General features: G+C 61.1%; 2 protein-coding genes across 14 annotated transcripts in view; one reads left to right on the top strand and one right to left on the bottom strand.

The window, feature by feature from the left end:
• The window catches only part of Tsc2 (TSC complex subunit 2), a 34,819-nt gene extending 29,439 nt beyond the window's left edge, over positions 1 to 5,380 (top strand). For 6 of the 10 annotated variants that reach the window (XM_076840386.2, XM_076840385.2, XM_076840384.2 and 3 more), the window contains 11 exons: positions 314 to 382; positions 1,377 to 1,507; positions 1,863 to 2,353; positions 2,538 to 2,613; positions 2,777 to 2,863; positions 3,471 to 3,657; positions 3,947 to 4,086; positions 4,570 to 4,648; positions 4,714 to 4,805; positions 4,886 to 4,984; positions 5,082 to 5,380. In XM_076840386.2, the coding sequence (XP_076696501.2) occupies positions 314 to 382; positions 1,377 to 1,507; positions 1,863 to 2,353; positions 2,538 to 2,613; positions 2,777 to 2,863; positions 3,471 to 3,657; positions 3,947 to 4,086; positions 4,570 to 4,648; positions 4,714 to 4,805; positions 4,886 to 4,984; positions 5,082 to 5,252 (1,622 nt within the window). In that variant the 3' untranslated portion in view covers positions 5,253 to 5,380. The remainder of the gene's footprint in view (positions 1 to 313; positions 383 to 1,376; positions 1,508 to 1,862; positions 2,354 to 2,537; positions 2,614 to 2,776; positions 2,864 to 3,470; positions 3,658 to 3,946; positions 4,087 to 4,569; positions 4,649 to 4,713; positions 4,806 to 4,885; positions 4,985 to 5,081) is intronic. The other 4 variants (XM_076840388.2, XM_076840387.2, XM_076840382.2 and 1 more) reach the window with 1 other exon arrangement.
• A 12-nt stretch (positions 5,381 to 5,392) lies between these two features.
• The window catches only part of Pkd1 (polycystin 1, transient receptor potential channel interacting), a 41,819-nt gene continuing 34,649 nt past the window's right edge, over positions 5,393 to 12,562 (bottom strand). For 2 of the 4 annotated variants that reach the window (XM_076840375.2, XM_076840376.2), the window contains exons 31-46: positions 12,003 to 12,119; positions 11,832 to 11,881; positions 11,411 to 11,595; positions 11,241 to 11,334; positions 10,821 to 10,939; positions 10,543 to 10,745; positions 10,248 to 10,442; positions 9,483 to 9,622; positions 9,021 to 9,133; positions 8,587 to 8,731; positions 8,336 to 8,461; positions 7,965 to 8,139; positions 7,510 to 7,800; positions 7,303 to 7,437; positions 6,917 to 7,219; positions 5,393 to 6,822 (exon numbers count right to left, since the gene is read on the bottom strand). In XM_076840375.2, coding sequence (XP_076696490.2) covers positions 6,361 to 6,822; positions 6,917 to 7,219; positions 7,303 to 7,437; positions 7,510 to 7,800; positions 7,965 to 8,139; positions 8,336 to 8,461; positions 8,587 to 8,731; positions 9,021 to 9,133; positions 9,483 to 9,622; positions 10,248 to 10,442; positions 10,543 to 10,745; positions 10,821 to 10,939; positions 11,241 to 11,334; positions 11,411 to 11,595; positions 11,832 to 11,881; positions 12,003 to 12,119 — 2,853 coding nt within the window. In that variant the 3' untranslated portion in view covers positions 5,393 to 6,360. The remainder of the gene's footprint in view (positions 6,823 to 6,916; positions 7,220 to 7,302; positions 7,438 to 7,509; positions 7,801 to 7,964; positions 8,140 to 8,335; positions 8,462 to 8,586; positions 8,732 to 9,020; positions 9,134 to 9,482; positions 9,623 to 10,247; positions 10,443 to 10,542; positions 10,746 to 10,820; positions 10,940 to 11,240; positions 11,335 to 11,410; positions 11,596 to 11,831; positions 11,882 to 12,002; positions 12,120 to 12,562) is intronic. The other 2 variants (XM_076840377.2, XM_076840378.2) reach the window with 2 other exon arrangements.

Here is a 12,562-nt window from a genome sequence, read left to right as displayed (position 1 = left end):
GCCTGAGCCTGCCAGCCTGTGTGCTCCAGGCCTGTTGGCCCCATTCTATGCTGCACCCTCTGGCCTCCCTCATGTGGCCACAGATAGTACTTAGAGGCTAAGGATGTCTGCTGTCAGGAGAAGTTGGGGAGCGCTGCCCACCCAGAGGTCCCTGCAAGCTGCCTGGAGAGCCGGGAGCCCGAGTGCGCTGGCCCCGGCCGCCGCTGGCCCTCCCCTCTCTCCTCTCCAGGCTCGGGGTCTATGCCTGTCCTCTCTGCTCGGCCTGTGTGTAATCTCTGCTGCTGACGTGGCCGCTCACGTGGTTCCCTTGCAGTGGCCTCTTTCTCCTCCCTGTACAAGTCCAGCTGCCAAGGACAGCTGCACAGGAGCATTTCCTGGGCAGGTATTCGCGCATCCCTTTAAGGAATGATGTTTGCTGCAGAGCGCCGTCTGCTGCAGAGACGCTGTTCTCATCGTCCCTCATCTGGCCACCCCTCCATGACCCTGTCAGCCTCGCCGCCCTCGGGAAGCAGGGTCCCGACTGCATGAGGACACCTGTGCAGATGCCTTGCTTTGCAGTGGGAGCCCCTGACTTGTGCCCTTTGTGCCGAGCCCTGCTCCACGCTGCACGTGGCCTCCAGCAGGTGGGGTGGCCTGGTCTCTGGTGCCAGTGGGTGGCAGCTCTTGGGTACCAAGTTTGGCCTTAGGGCCCAGCTGAGCTGACCTTGCCCTGGTTCATGGTGGCCTGCATCTGCCTTCGTCACAGCTGGCCAGGGTCCCTGCAGACTGGCAGGAAGGGCAGTGTGCAGTGAGTGGGCTGCCGTGTGTGGACTGCTTTGACCCTTGGCTGCTTCTCACCCACGGGCTGCCCTGATGCTGTGTGGAAAATGCTGTCTAGGGACCTTGGTCCCTCACTCCTAGCATACCTGCTGTGGGCCTGGCTGGGACCTGAAGGCAAGCCTCTGGCCTCACAGTGGGCTCAGTCTGTCGATGGTGCTGTCCCCCACATCAGCCTCTTCCTCAGGTCCCAAGTCCTGGAGAAGCTCAGCCTCTTTCCTGGATCTCTGGGGGCTGGTCTCAGGGATTGCACCCCTCCCAAGCTGAGACCATCTTGAATGGGGCTTCTTCCTTGTCCTGCCCTCACCTGCCCACCTTGCTGGAGATTCAGAGGTGGCTTCTGGTGGACACCTGGGTGGGCAGAGCTGGTGCCCAGTGACCCCTGTGATCCCATAGGAGGCCCCAGTGCAAGGGTCCAGCGACCTCTCCCCATCTTGCTCCATGTTGACAGCAGCAGGCAGAGCCCTGTCCCTTCTGGTGGGGAAGAGCCTGGTATTCTGAGGCCACATGAGTGCCAGGGCCTGACCCAGCCCCCAGCAGCCCCTTCTGTGTTCTCTCAGACTCTGCTGTAGTTCTGGAGGAGGGGAGTCCAGGCGAGACTCATGTACCAGGGCAGCCCCCCGAGTTGGAGGATTTGGAGGCAATGCTAAGTGCAGACAGGCGTTGCCGGCGCTCTGAGACTTACAGCAGGGTGAGTGTCACGGAAGATGCCAGGACAGAGCCCTGCACCAGGGAGGTGGGGGGGGGGCACCTGCAGGTGAGAGTCAGCCTGCACCAGACCTCCTGGCCCCACACTAGCTCGCCCTGTGAACCTGGCAGAATTTTATGTTTCTCATCTGAAAAAATAGCTAGCTATTCCACATTCCTCCTACTTGGGGCCATCTGAGTTCCCTGTGGCTGTCTGGGGTGGCCCCCATTTGCAGTGCCCTTGGTCCATGGGGTCCCAGATCCTTTGCTCAGTATGGGCCCAGGGGTGTGTGGGGACCATAGATGCGGACAGAGGCCTCTGGAGAAACCTGACCAAGGTCCTCTTCGGGGTCTCACAGTCATCCTCAGCCTCCAGTCAGGAGGAGAAGCCCCACACTGAGGAGCTGGCTGCGGGGGGCATCCCAATTGAGACAGCAGTCTCCTCTGAGGGTGGCCGGCCCTCTGTGGACCCCTCCTTCCAGCCATCACAGCCCCTGAGCAAGTCCAGCTCCTCGCCTGAGCTGCAAACACTGCAGGACATCCTTGGGAACCCTGTGGACAAGGCTGATGCTGGCCGGCTGAGCCCTGAGGCCAAGGCCCGATCCCAGTCTGGGATCCTGGATGGGGAAAGTATGGCCTGGGCAGCCCCAGGTGAAGAGGGCCGGGCCCCTACCGTACCCGAGGGTCCTTTGCCATCCAGTTGCCCCCGCTCTCCCGGTGGCCTCCGGCCCCGAGGCTACACCATCTCCGATTCAGCCCCATCGCGCAGGGGCAAGAGGGTGGAGAGGGACACTTTGAAGAGCAGAGCTGCAGCCTCCAGTGCTGAGAAAGTGCCCGGCATCAACCCCAGGTAGGCCTCCTCCCATCCGCAGCTCCCAGACAGTGCCTGGGGACAGGGTAGCTGAGTCACCCCAGGCAGAGCAGGCCAAGGGCAGGTCCTGTTGACTTCCCTTGGCCAGTTAGGTGCTGGACCTCTGCTCTCCCAGGGGTGGCCCTGAGCCCCAGCTCCACCCTCACCACCGACCCCTCCCCAGCTTCGTGTTCCTGCAGCTCTACCACTCGCCGTTCTTTGGTGATGAGTCCAACAAGCCCATCCTTTTGCCCAATGAGGTAGGCTCACCCTCCTCCCCAGGAAGGTCCCTGCTCTGGGCAGTGGTGGTCAGAGCCCAGTTGGTAGCAGGGACAACCCACCCACATAGGGCACTTCTATCGGGTGGGCAGGGCTGTGGGGTGGCCCCTGGCCAGGGCTCAGACAGGCTCTGTGTGGCTGCAGTCCTTCGAGCGGTCAGTGCAACTCCTTGACCAGATCCCTTCGTATGACACACACAAGATTGCTGTGCTGTATGTGGGCGAAGGCCAGGTGAGGCTATTGGGCTGGCAGGCCCTCTCGGGCTGGGTGGGCTGTGGGCTTCCTCCTGGGGCAGTGGGGGAATCTGCACCCTCTGCCCCCTCCTCTGGGTACTCCCTTGTCCTCTGATGGTGTTTGTGGAGCCCTGTGCCAGGCACTCAGCTGTGAGGCTCATGTTTAGGCATGTGGTAGGTGAGTCGTGAGGACTGTGGGGAGAGGTTCAAGAACAGAAGGTGCAAAGGCCTCTGGAGCGGTCTGGCCCCGAATGAGCACAAGAAGGTGGCAGGAGCTGGGGTGCCGCCTGTCTGGTAGCCTTGGTGGAGTGGGTGGGGTGTGGGGCTAGGCTTTTGGGTGGGGATGGAACCCAGGGCTCCTGCATGTTAGGCAAGCAATGTAGAGATCACTGAACTACAGTCTCAGCATTCTGGGTGTATTTTGAAGAGAGCACTAACCTAAAATTTGTTGGCCCGCTAAATATGGGATGGGAGAGGCAGGAGTCCAGGGTGGTACCATGCCATCTGGCTGGGTAGCTGCCTGCATGGAGTGTGGACAACAGCAGAGCTCGGGACCCTTGACGGCTGGGCTGGGTGCCACCCCGCTCCTCTGGCTCTCCCCACAGAGCAACAGCGAGTTGGCCATCCTCTCCAATGAGCACGGCTCCTACAGGTACACAGAGTTCCTGACAGGGCTTGGCAGGCTCATCGAGCTCAAGGACTGCCAGCCCGACAAGGTGTACCTGGGTGGCCTGGACGTGTGTGGCGAGGATGGCCAGTTCACCTACTGTTGGCACGATGACATCATGCAAGGTGGGCCACACCTCCTGTGCATGAGTCACTCCTGAGGGCTGGGTGGTGCAGCACAAGGGCTGGTGTGCAGGCAGTGGCTGAGCTGCTGCCCTCAGCGGGGAGCTGTGTGCCAGCAGGGGCATGAGTTTGTGGCTCCAGTAGGCCCTCAGCTGCCAGAGAATCCAGGGGCTGCCTGGTGGGAGGCACGGGAAGCTCCATTGAGACCCTCTGACCCTAGCCCTACACCCCGCATTGTACTGCCCTGCCTGGGGCTGTGCCTACCACCCAGTCCAGCCTCACTTGCCCACAGCTGTCTTCCATATTGCTACGCTGATGCCCACCAAGGACGTGGACAAGCACCGCTGTGACAAGAAGCGACACCTGGGCAATGACTTTGTCTCCATCATCTACAATGACTCTGGGGAGGATTTCAAGCTGGGCACCATCAAGGTGAGTAGGGTCCTTGTGTGTTGGGTGCCCAGGCAACACCTGAGTTCTGTCACCTACATCTTCCCTCTTGGACAGGTCAGAGACCAAGGTGGCAACACAGCTGGGATGGGGTGCCCAGGCCCACCTGAGGGGTCATGGCTGGGAGTAGGTTATGTGGCAGCGTGGAGGCCAGGCCTGCCTGCTTTGTCTTCATGGCAGACCATGGGGCCATGTTGGTGGGCAGTGTGTGGGGGTACTGGAGCTGTGTGCCTGTGGATCTAAGTGCTCCAGCATGTCCTGAGGTCCGGGTCAGGTCTGGAGTGGGCTGGGTATGGCTGTCCCCAGGCTGGTGAGGAGCAAATTCAAGCACAAAGGCAGGTAGCAGAGTGTTGCCATCAAGGTCATGAGCCTCTATCACCAACAAGCCTGGTACTGAGGTCAGTGAGGCAGGAGTGGCCCACAGACATGCTGCTGACAGGATGGCCCTTTCCCACTTCTGGGCAGGGCCAGTTCAACTTTGTCCACGTGATCATTACACCCCTGGACTACGAGTGCAACTTGCTGTCACTGCAGTGCAGGAAAGGTGAGGCTTGGGGATAGGTGGGGTGGCACAGGGGCCGAGCCCGGTGTGAGCATCTATCTCCCCAGACATGGAGGGCCTTGTGGACACGAGCGTGGCCAAGATTGTGTCTGACCGCAACTTGCCCTTTGTGGCTCGCCAGATGGCCCTGCATGCAAATGTGAGCGAAGGCAGATCCCGGGGCGGGATGGCAGGCACGTGCCCTAGATGGGGGCTGACCACCCTGCCTCCCGGCCCCAGATGGCCTCACAGGTGCACCACAGTCGCTCCAACCCCACCGACATCTACCCCTCCAAGTGGATCGCCCGGCTCCGCCATATCAAGCGGCTCCGCCACCGGGTAGGACGGATGAGGTTCCCTCAGAGATGTGCTGACAAGGGTTGGGAAGTGTGCCACCCCTCCTGGGCTTGCTGCCAAGGCCCTCTTTCCCCCTCAGATCCGTGAGGAAGCCCACTACTCGAACCCCAGCCTGCCTCTGCTACAGATGCAGTCCACAGCCCACCCCAGAGTCCAGGCTCAGGCCCCAGCTGAGGCCACAGCCACCTGTGAGGCAGGCCAGCGGAAGCGCCTCATCTCCTCAGTGGACGACTTCACAGAGTTTGTGTGAGGCCAAGCATGTGCCCAGGGCTTGCTGTGGCCAGGCTTGTGGCCACCTCCTCCCTGTCCCCCCACAGGATGATGGACAGTGTTCTGTATACATGAAAATAAATTGGCCATGTGTCCCCGGCGCTCAGACTCAGGTGCAGGTAGCAGTCAGACAGCTCCTTTATTTGACTTTGTCCATTTTGTGGGGTTGGGGGCAGGATTGAGGCTATACCTGCAGCTGTGGCCCCAGAAGTGAGCATGCTCAGATCCTGGGTCTCTTGGGGACAGCCCCTTCCACATCAGTGGAGCCCTGGTGCGTTTCACACCCAGGCCTCCACCTCACACACTCATACTATCACACGCTCACCTCCCCAGTCCTGGGAGCCAGCCCCAGTAGGGTCCTTTCCCCTGCCTGCCTGTCGCCCTTCACTCCTGCCCTTGCCTAGACCGGACACCGGCAGGCTGGGTGCTGCCTTGTCACCACCAGGCCCTAGGCAGGGGAGTGAAACAAAGGGTGCGGTGGTCCAGGGCAGCTGTGCCCCAGACTCTGACCCAGCCACAGGACCTAGCTTCAACCACTAGGTCCATCAGCCCTAGTGAAAAATAGTGACATAGAAAAACACACATTTTAACCCTGTATAAATTACTAATGGTAGACGCATGACGGGGGGCGGGGCACTGGAGGTGAGTGCGCTGCGGGGGCGGAAAGGAGAGGTAATAACTTAGGGGCGGACCACAGGAGGTGCAGCTCAACTCTCCTGAAAGCCTGGATCCTTAGCGAGGGGATATGGCTGCCCAGGGGTGGGCCGGGCACAGCCTGCTGTACCTGAGGACTGGGGGAAATAAGTTAGCGACTCAGAGCCAGGTTCTCGCTGGTCCAATGCTGCTGTTCCTGCAGGGAGGGGCCCTGGGTCCTGGCTGGTCACAGCCTCTTTAAAGTGCTGAAGCCCAGAGACAGGCAGACCCACCCGCCTGCTCCCTGGGAAACCTGTGTGTAGCTGTTCTGCCCGACCCGAAACCCTGAGGGTGGCAGAAGATAATACTGAGCGGTGTCCACCCTGGCTCCAAGGGGCCAGAGCAAAGCCACAGGCCCTGCCCCAAAGAAGGGGCATGGCCCAGATTTCCTGGGGCTAAGGACTGCTAGGGTGGACCTTGTTTTTAGCCCACAGGCATGGCCTGCTGCGTCCTATGGCCAGGTCCATACCCCGACCTGGCTGGGCAGGGTGGCTGGGCAGGAGTGGCCTGGCGCTGGGGGATGGTGAGGTGGGAGTCCTGCTGCTCCTGTGGCCTCGCAGGCTCTGCAGCTGCTGCTCCAGCTGGTAGACATCCTCCGTGGCCTGGTTGAGGCGGTCAAACTGGGTCAGCAGGGCCTCAAACACAGCAAGGAGGCGGGAGGGCTCTGGCTCAGGCTCCCCCCGTGGCCCCGGGTGGCCCAGGCCCACACTCAGCCCGTCCTGCTGGCTGGAGGCAGTGGAGGGGTGTGAGGCACTGGAGCCAGCGCTGGGTGGGGGTGCGCCTGGGAAGGACTTAGAGCCCCGGGAGGAGCGCGAGGGCAGTGGTTCCATTCCTTCAAAGCGAACCTTGTGGCGGAACTGGGGGCGGCACAGGGGCTCGGTCAGTCCGGCTGCACCCTGGGCTCGCGGGGCCCAGGGTGCGTCCCTCTCCCCCCCACTGGGCCGTACCCACCTCTTTGACCTTACTGAAGCCCATCCAGAGGCGCAGCCTGCGCAGAAACAGCTCCACCATCTCGTAGTCCTGAGGCTCCCAGGCTGGGCGGTACAGCTCTCCCCGCAGGGCATGATAGCGCCAGTGCAGGAGGACCGCGCCCAGCCTCAGGGCGCCCCACAGCCGCAGACCCCAGAGCCCCACACACAGCAACGGGGACAGGGTCCAAGAATCAGCGGGACACAGGATGGGGCCCCGGGACCCTGGGCACAGCACTAGGAGTGTCCGGGCCACGTTCAGGAGGGAGTCCATGCAGGAGACCAGCTGTGGGGAAGCAACACCAGTGAGGGAGTGAGGGGGTGGCCAGGCCAAGGCCCTCCCGGAGGGTCCCTAGCACAGTCACCTACCAGAACAGCCAGCTGGGCATAGGCCACGCCGAGCACAACCAGTCCTAAGGTGGCTCCTGCAAGCTCCGGCAGGGCGCGGCAGAGCGTCTTGCCAAAAACTGACCACTGTCGAACGAACCGTAGCTGCTGCGCAGCCTGCAGGTAGGGGGCGTCAGCCTGCGGCGCTGGGTCTGTGCCCAGCCCCGTGCCTGCCTCTCCCGTCCTCACCTTGACCAAGAGCAGGAAGAGCAGCGAGGCGGCCAGGCCTCTGGCAACGGCACTCAGCTGTGCGACTTGGTCGAAGCTTGTGAAGTGGCGCGGGCGACCGCTCACAAAGCGGGCCCACTGGCGGTCAGCGGCACCCAGCTGGGCCAGGCGCACCAGCGCCGTGGACGCGGTCAGCGCCACCAGCAGCCACCGTGCCCAGGCCCCAGGCCGCACTAGGCGAAGGCAGCCCTGTCTGCGCCAGGTGCGCACCTCCGCTACTGAGAAGTACATTGCGAACAGCAGCAGGCACACCTGTGGGTGGCCGCAGGTGAGGTTAGGGGCCTGTAGGGGAGGGTCCTGCGGGGAGGAGCCTGCAGGGGAGGGGCCGGCTGGGAGGGGAGGGGCGGGCCAGAACTGAGGAGACCCCACCCCTCAGGTGGAGGGGCCAGGCCCAGCCCTGCCAGGGAGCTGCCTACCGAGGTGAGCAGGGGCAGCGACAGTCCGGAACTGAGGCGCCGGAGTGCAAATGGGCGGATGCTGAGGGCCGCCAGGGCGCGGCCAGCGGTGGGGAACTCGAGGCGCAGCGTGATGGCGGCATGCAGCCCCACAGCTGGGCTGTAGCGCGTGAGCTCCACGAACACTGCACGGCTCCTGCACGGAGGGATAGGTCATGCAGAGAGGGCCTGATGAGGGCAGGGGGCGCGACGCAGGATGGTGGGCGTGGTCATTGCATTTGGCCAGTGAGGAGGCCTCCCAGGAAGACTAGTGACAAAGCCACGGAGAGCTGACTGGGAGGGAGGCTCAGAGGCCTGCAGGGGAAGCAGCTGCTGGGACCAGCAGTGCCCACCTGCTGTCCAGCCAGTTGTGCAGCTGCAGGAAGCCCAGCCTCGCACGGCTCTCCTCAAGACTCAGGCCCAGCTCCTGCACGTAGCCGCCGCTGTCGTACACGGCACAGTATCCCCAGTACCAGGCACTGTGGGGAGGACCAGTATTGGAGCCATTTCAGCCTGCAGGCACCTGGGAGCCAGCGGCTGGCGAGGGGTTCCTCTAAAGGCCCCCTCCCACCTGCAGGGGCCCCAGGGCCCTGGCTCTGCTCACCCCAGCATGTCAGGAGCAGAGTAGGTCCAGGACTCAGAGTCGTTGTGGGCTCCACTCTGCCAGCCAATGCCATGGTCACTGGTGCTGAAGCCTCCTGCGGCTGAGCACATGGGCACTCCTGAGCCCAGAGGGTCTGGGCAGAGTGCTAGAATGCAGAGGACCCCAGGTCGCGGTCACACCCCAAACAGGCAAGGTCACTGCTCTACCAGCTGGGTTAAGCTCCTATGCTGCCTGACCTCCCAGAACCTTCCCAGAAACCCAGGAGGTAGATAGTGTCCTCTCTTGTTTTACAGAAAGGAAGCTGAGTCAGGATGAGGGTGAACATCACACAGCTAAGCTGTGCAGCTGAAATATGGCAGCCACAGCTGTATGGACGGAGCAAGGGTAAGTATGGACGGAGCAAGGGTAAGTGTGGACGGCTCCACCTGCCTCACCTTCTTGCAGCCGCACTTGCCGCAACCGCGGGGGGCCCAGCTCGGGGCTGGACTGGTTCCCGTGGACGTAGGGCAGCAGCACATGGGACATCCATGGCCAGAACTCATCAGACCTGCCATCAGAGGAAGACAGAGTCACACTCCAGCCAGTGGCTTCCCTGTTCCACTTGGCCAGAGTCCCAGAAAGCTCTATAGCTGCAGCATGAGAGGAAAAGGCTAGAGCATGGTGCCTTGTCTGTCCTAGGGCTGTGCTGTGCACCGTGGCACGCATAGCAGTCTCCCTGGTCTCTGCTCACTGGACACTGGTCGCAGCTCTTTCATTGCTCACAACCAACATGTACCTAGATATTTCCAAATGTCTTCAAGGGGCTGGGCTGATCTAAGCAAGATCAAAGTTGGTCTTGGTGGGCATCAGTGTCACCTTGGCCCAACAGACAAGTGTGTGTCCTGGGGTGTCCCTACCGAGTGATGGCCAAGAAAGCCCGGCTATCCAGCTCCTGCTTGATGGCACTCTGCAGACGGTAGGCATGGCCGTGGCACGAGACGTCTCCATAATTGGCCAGCAGCGTCACCAGCAGGAAAAGCATGTACACCAAGAGGCTCTGGGGACAGGGATAGTGTTGCTGTGAGCGGATCCCAGGCCATAGCATCAGGGCAGGGGTTTAGGATTGCTGGTCAGCAAACCATCCCTGGCCAGGGTATCTGGCACAAATGCCCCACCAGGGCCTCTCCTGGAGGCAGACACAAGCAACTGAAGAACAAGGCTACTGCGCCCAGGGCCCTATAAAGCCAAGTGGGAGCAGGCATGGTGGCCCACACCTGGAATGCCAGTTCTTGGGAAGCTAAGGCAGGAGGATCTCAAATTCGAGGCCAGCCTCAGGAACTTAGTGAGACCCTAAGCAACTCAGTGAAACCCTGTTTCAAAATAAAAAATAAGGTGCTCGGACATGGCTCAGTGGCTAAGTGCCCCTGGGTTCAATCCCTGGTACCCCCCATGACCCACCAAAAAAAAAAAAAAAAGTGAATGGGAGCAGGGATTTGGGATGCCCAGCAGCATGGAGGGGGGCTGGTCGGTTTAAGGGGTGAGGAGTCAAGGCAGGAGCTGCAGCACTTCAAATGCCCACCAGAGGGCATTCTGTGGTCAAGAAAGGGGGACATGCATGTGCTGGCCAGGAACTAGGAGTAGGGGGATGGAGAGCAGGTGCTGCTGCTGAGGCCTGAGCTCACCCTCAGCATGCCATGTAGCCTCTTGACCTTGCGGGCTTCCTCCTTCGCCAGGAAGAGTGCAAAGCCATGGGGGGGGCGCACCCGGGGCACTCGCTCGCTCACGGGGGTCACAGCTGGACTCTCCACCAAGGTGTCGTCTTCATCTGGGTGCAGCCGCTTGGCCACCAATGAGAAGTAGAGGGCTTCCAACAGGACCTGAGGTGCGGGTGGCATCAGCCAGCCAGCAAGAGGCCGGCGGCCCCACCCATCCAACCCACTCACCTTAAATGGCTCCACTCCCTGCCAACCCACTCACCTTAAGTGGCTCCCAGCCGAGGAAGGAAGCCAGGAAGCTGGAGCTGCTCGAGAGGAGCCACATGACGCTCACGTTTGGGGGGAAGCTGGCACCGACCCACCCTGAGACCCCCACAGCCACAGCCACCAAGAGCAGGCTGAGCCCGTGGGCCAGGGAGGCACACCATGTGGGCAGCAGGTGCTTCCGCAGACCCTCCGATAGTCCTGAGGACAGAGATAGCTGTGTGACTGCACGCCCAGAGGGAGGGTATGGAAGGGGTATCTGACCTATGAGCGCACCTGTCCTGGAGAACCCTGCCAACGGGGGCTGTTGCCCAGTCAGGTCCGGGCTGGGTGGCTGCTTCTCTCCCAGCCTCTGCAATGTCAGTACTTCCGTCTTCTCCCCTGGAGCACTGGGCCTGAGGCACAGGGCAAGAACCATGGATTCTGCACACCTCCCAGGCAGGGGCACTGCCATGGCCCACACTCATCTGCTGGGCAGTTCCCAAGCCTCTCCTAAGTCAGGTGGGTGTGGTGCTGGGAGCTCAGAGACACCATGGCCACTCTCCCCTTGCTTCCTGCTTACACACCCACTGCCCAGCACATCCTAGGGAAGCCCTCATCCCTCCGAGACGGGAAGCAGGGCTAGTTGGTCTGGGCTCCCACTGCCCCAACCAGACCCATCTCAGGATGACCTCTCCCTCAGGAACGAGCACTCACAGGCCAGTGAGCAGGTCTGACTCTACATGGGCATCTTGGGCAGGAGCCAGGCTGCCGGCCCCTTCAGCCAGGACCCGGTGGATCAGGTCTTCGTCTAAAGGAAGCAGGACACAACAGGCAGGGTTGGACACTCAGGGTTCAGGCCTTCCCTCCTTCCCACCCTGGCTCACCTGAGGCTGAGAAGTATTTGGAAGGTGAGGAGGGGCTGATCAGAGAGAGGCCATCCTCCTCTGGGCCTAGTCCATGGCCCAGTTGGCCCCGAGCCAGGCGCTGCAGGGTGCTGCCCATGATGGATGGGTCGCTGAGCAGGTCTGGCCAACTGAGTGTGCCTTCGCTGGACGGCCAGCACACTAGGCTGTGGGGTGACACGGATCAGCAAGGGTTCAGGCAGGGGACACACCTCTGCATCTACTTGAACCAAGCCTAGTCACACACACAGCTACGCAGGCACTGAGCACAGGGGCATGGGTAACCTGAGCAGACCTGTGGGGACAACATGACAACACCAGAGACCACACATGCTGGAAGACGGCACACAGACAGGCACAGCCAGCCTAGGCCAAGGCTCACGGTTCCTCTAGGCAGCCCTACCTTTTAGAATCATCCAAAAACAAGTCGCCCTTCATTCGCCCAGCCAAGGCCTGTTGACAAGTACACAGATGCCTTAGAGTGCAGGCAGCCTGAGGCAGCAGGACCCCAGCTCAGGCACGGCCTCCACCTGCCACAACCCCTGCAGTGCCACGACCCCTGCAGGAGTCTCACCTCAGCACGGAGGCCTGCAAAGGTGAGAAAAGAGCTGTCCAGCACAGAGGAGTCCAGACAGCTGTCCACATCCAGAGCCTGAGGTCCTGTGGGGGTGGGGCTCAGGCCCCCAGCCACCTGCAAGGAGACCACAGGTGGTCAGCAGGAGCCAGCTCTGGCCCCTGCTCAGGGGAGCAAGATAAGCCATCTCCCAAGCAGACATGATGATCCAGACCGGTATTGTGCAAGAATGTTTAGAATGATAGGCATGTTCCAGACCTACACCATCACGGTAGACTCCAGCTACATGTCACCCTTAAGCCCTTGAAATATGACCTAGTACAACTAAAGAAATGAATCTTTGGGGTTGGGCAGGTAGCTCAGTGGTAGAGTGCTTGTCTCACATATGCAAGGCCCTGGGTTCAATATTTAGCACCACACTAAAAAAAAAAAAAAAAAAAAAAAAAAAAAAAAAAAAAGCTTTGATTTTGCTTATAGTACTGTCCTCTAGCCCTGGGGCAAACGCCTTGGCCACAGTGCCCCTCGCTGGTTCGCTGGTGCTGCAGGCTCCATGTGCACTG

This window comes from Callospermophilus lateralis, chromosome 19, assembly GCF_048772815.1.
Source record: "Callospermophilus lateralis isolate mCalLat2 chromosome 19, mCalLat2.hap1, whole genome shotgun sequence".
NCBI classification, from domain to species: Eukaryota; Metazoa; Chordata; class Mammalia; order Rodentia; family Sciuridae; genus Callospermophilus; species Callospermophilus lateralis.
The sequence above is the reverse complement of the archived record's forward strand: the minus strand, read 5'-3'. Positions and strand labels throughout refer to the sequence as shown.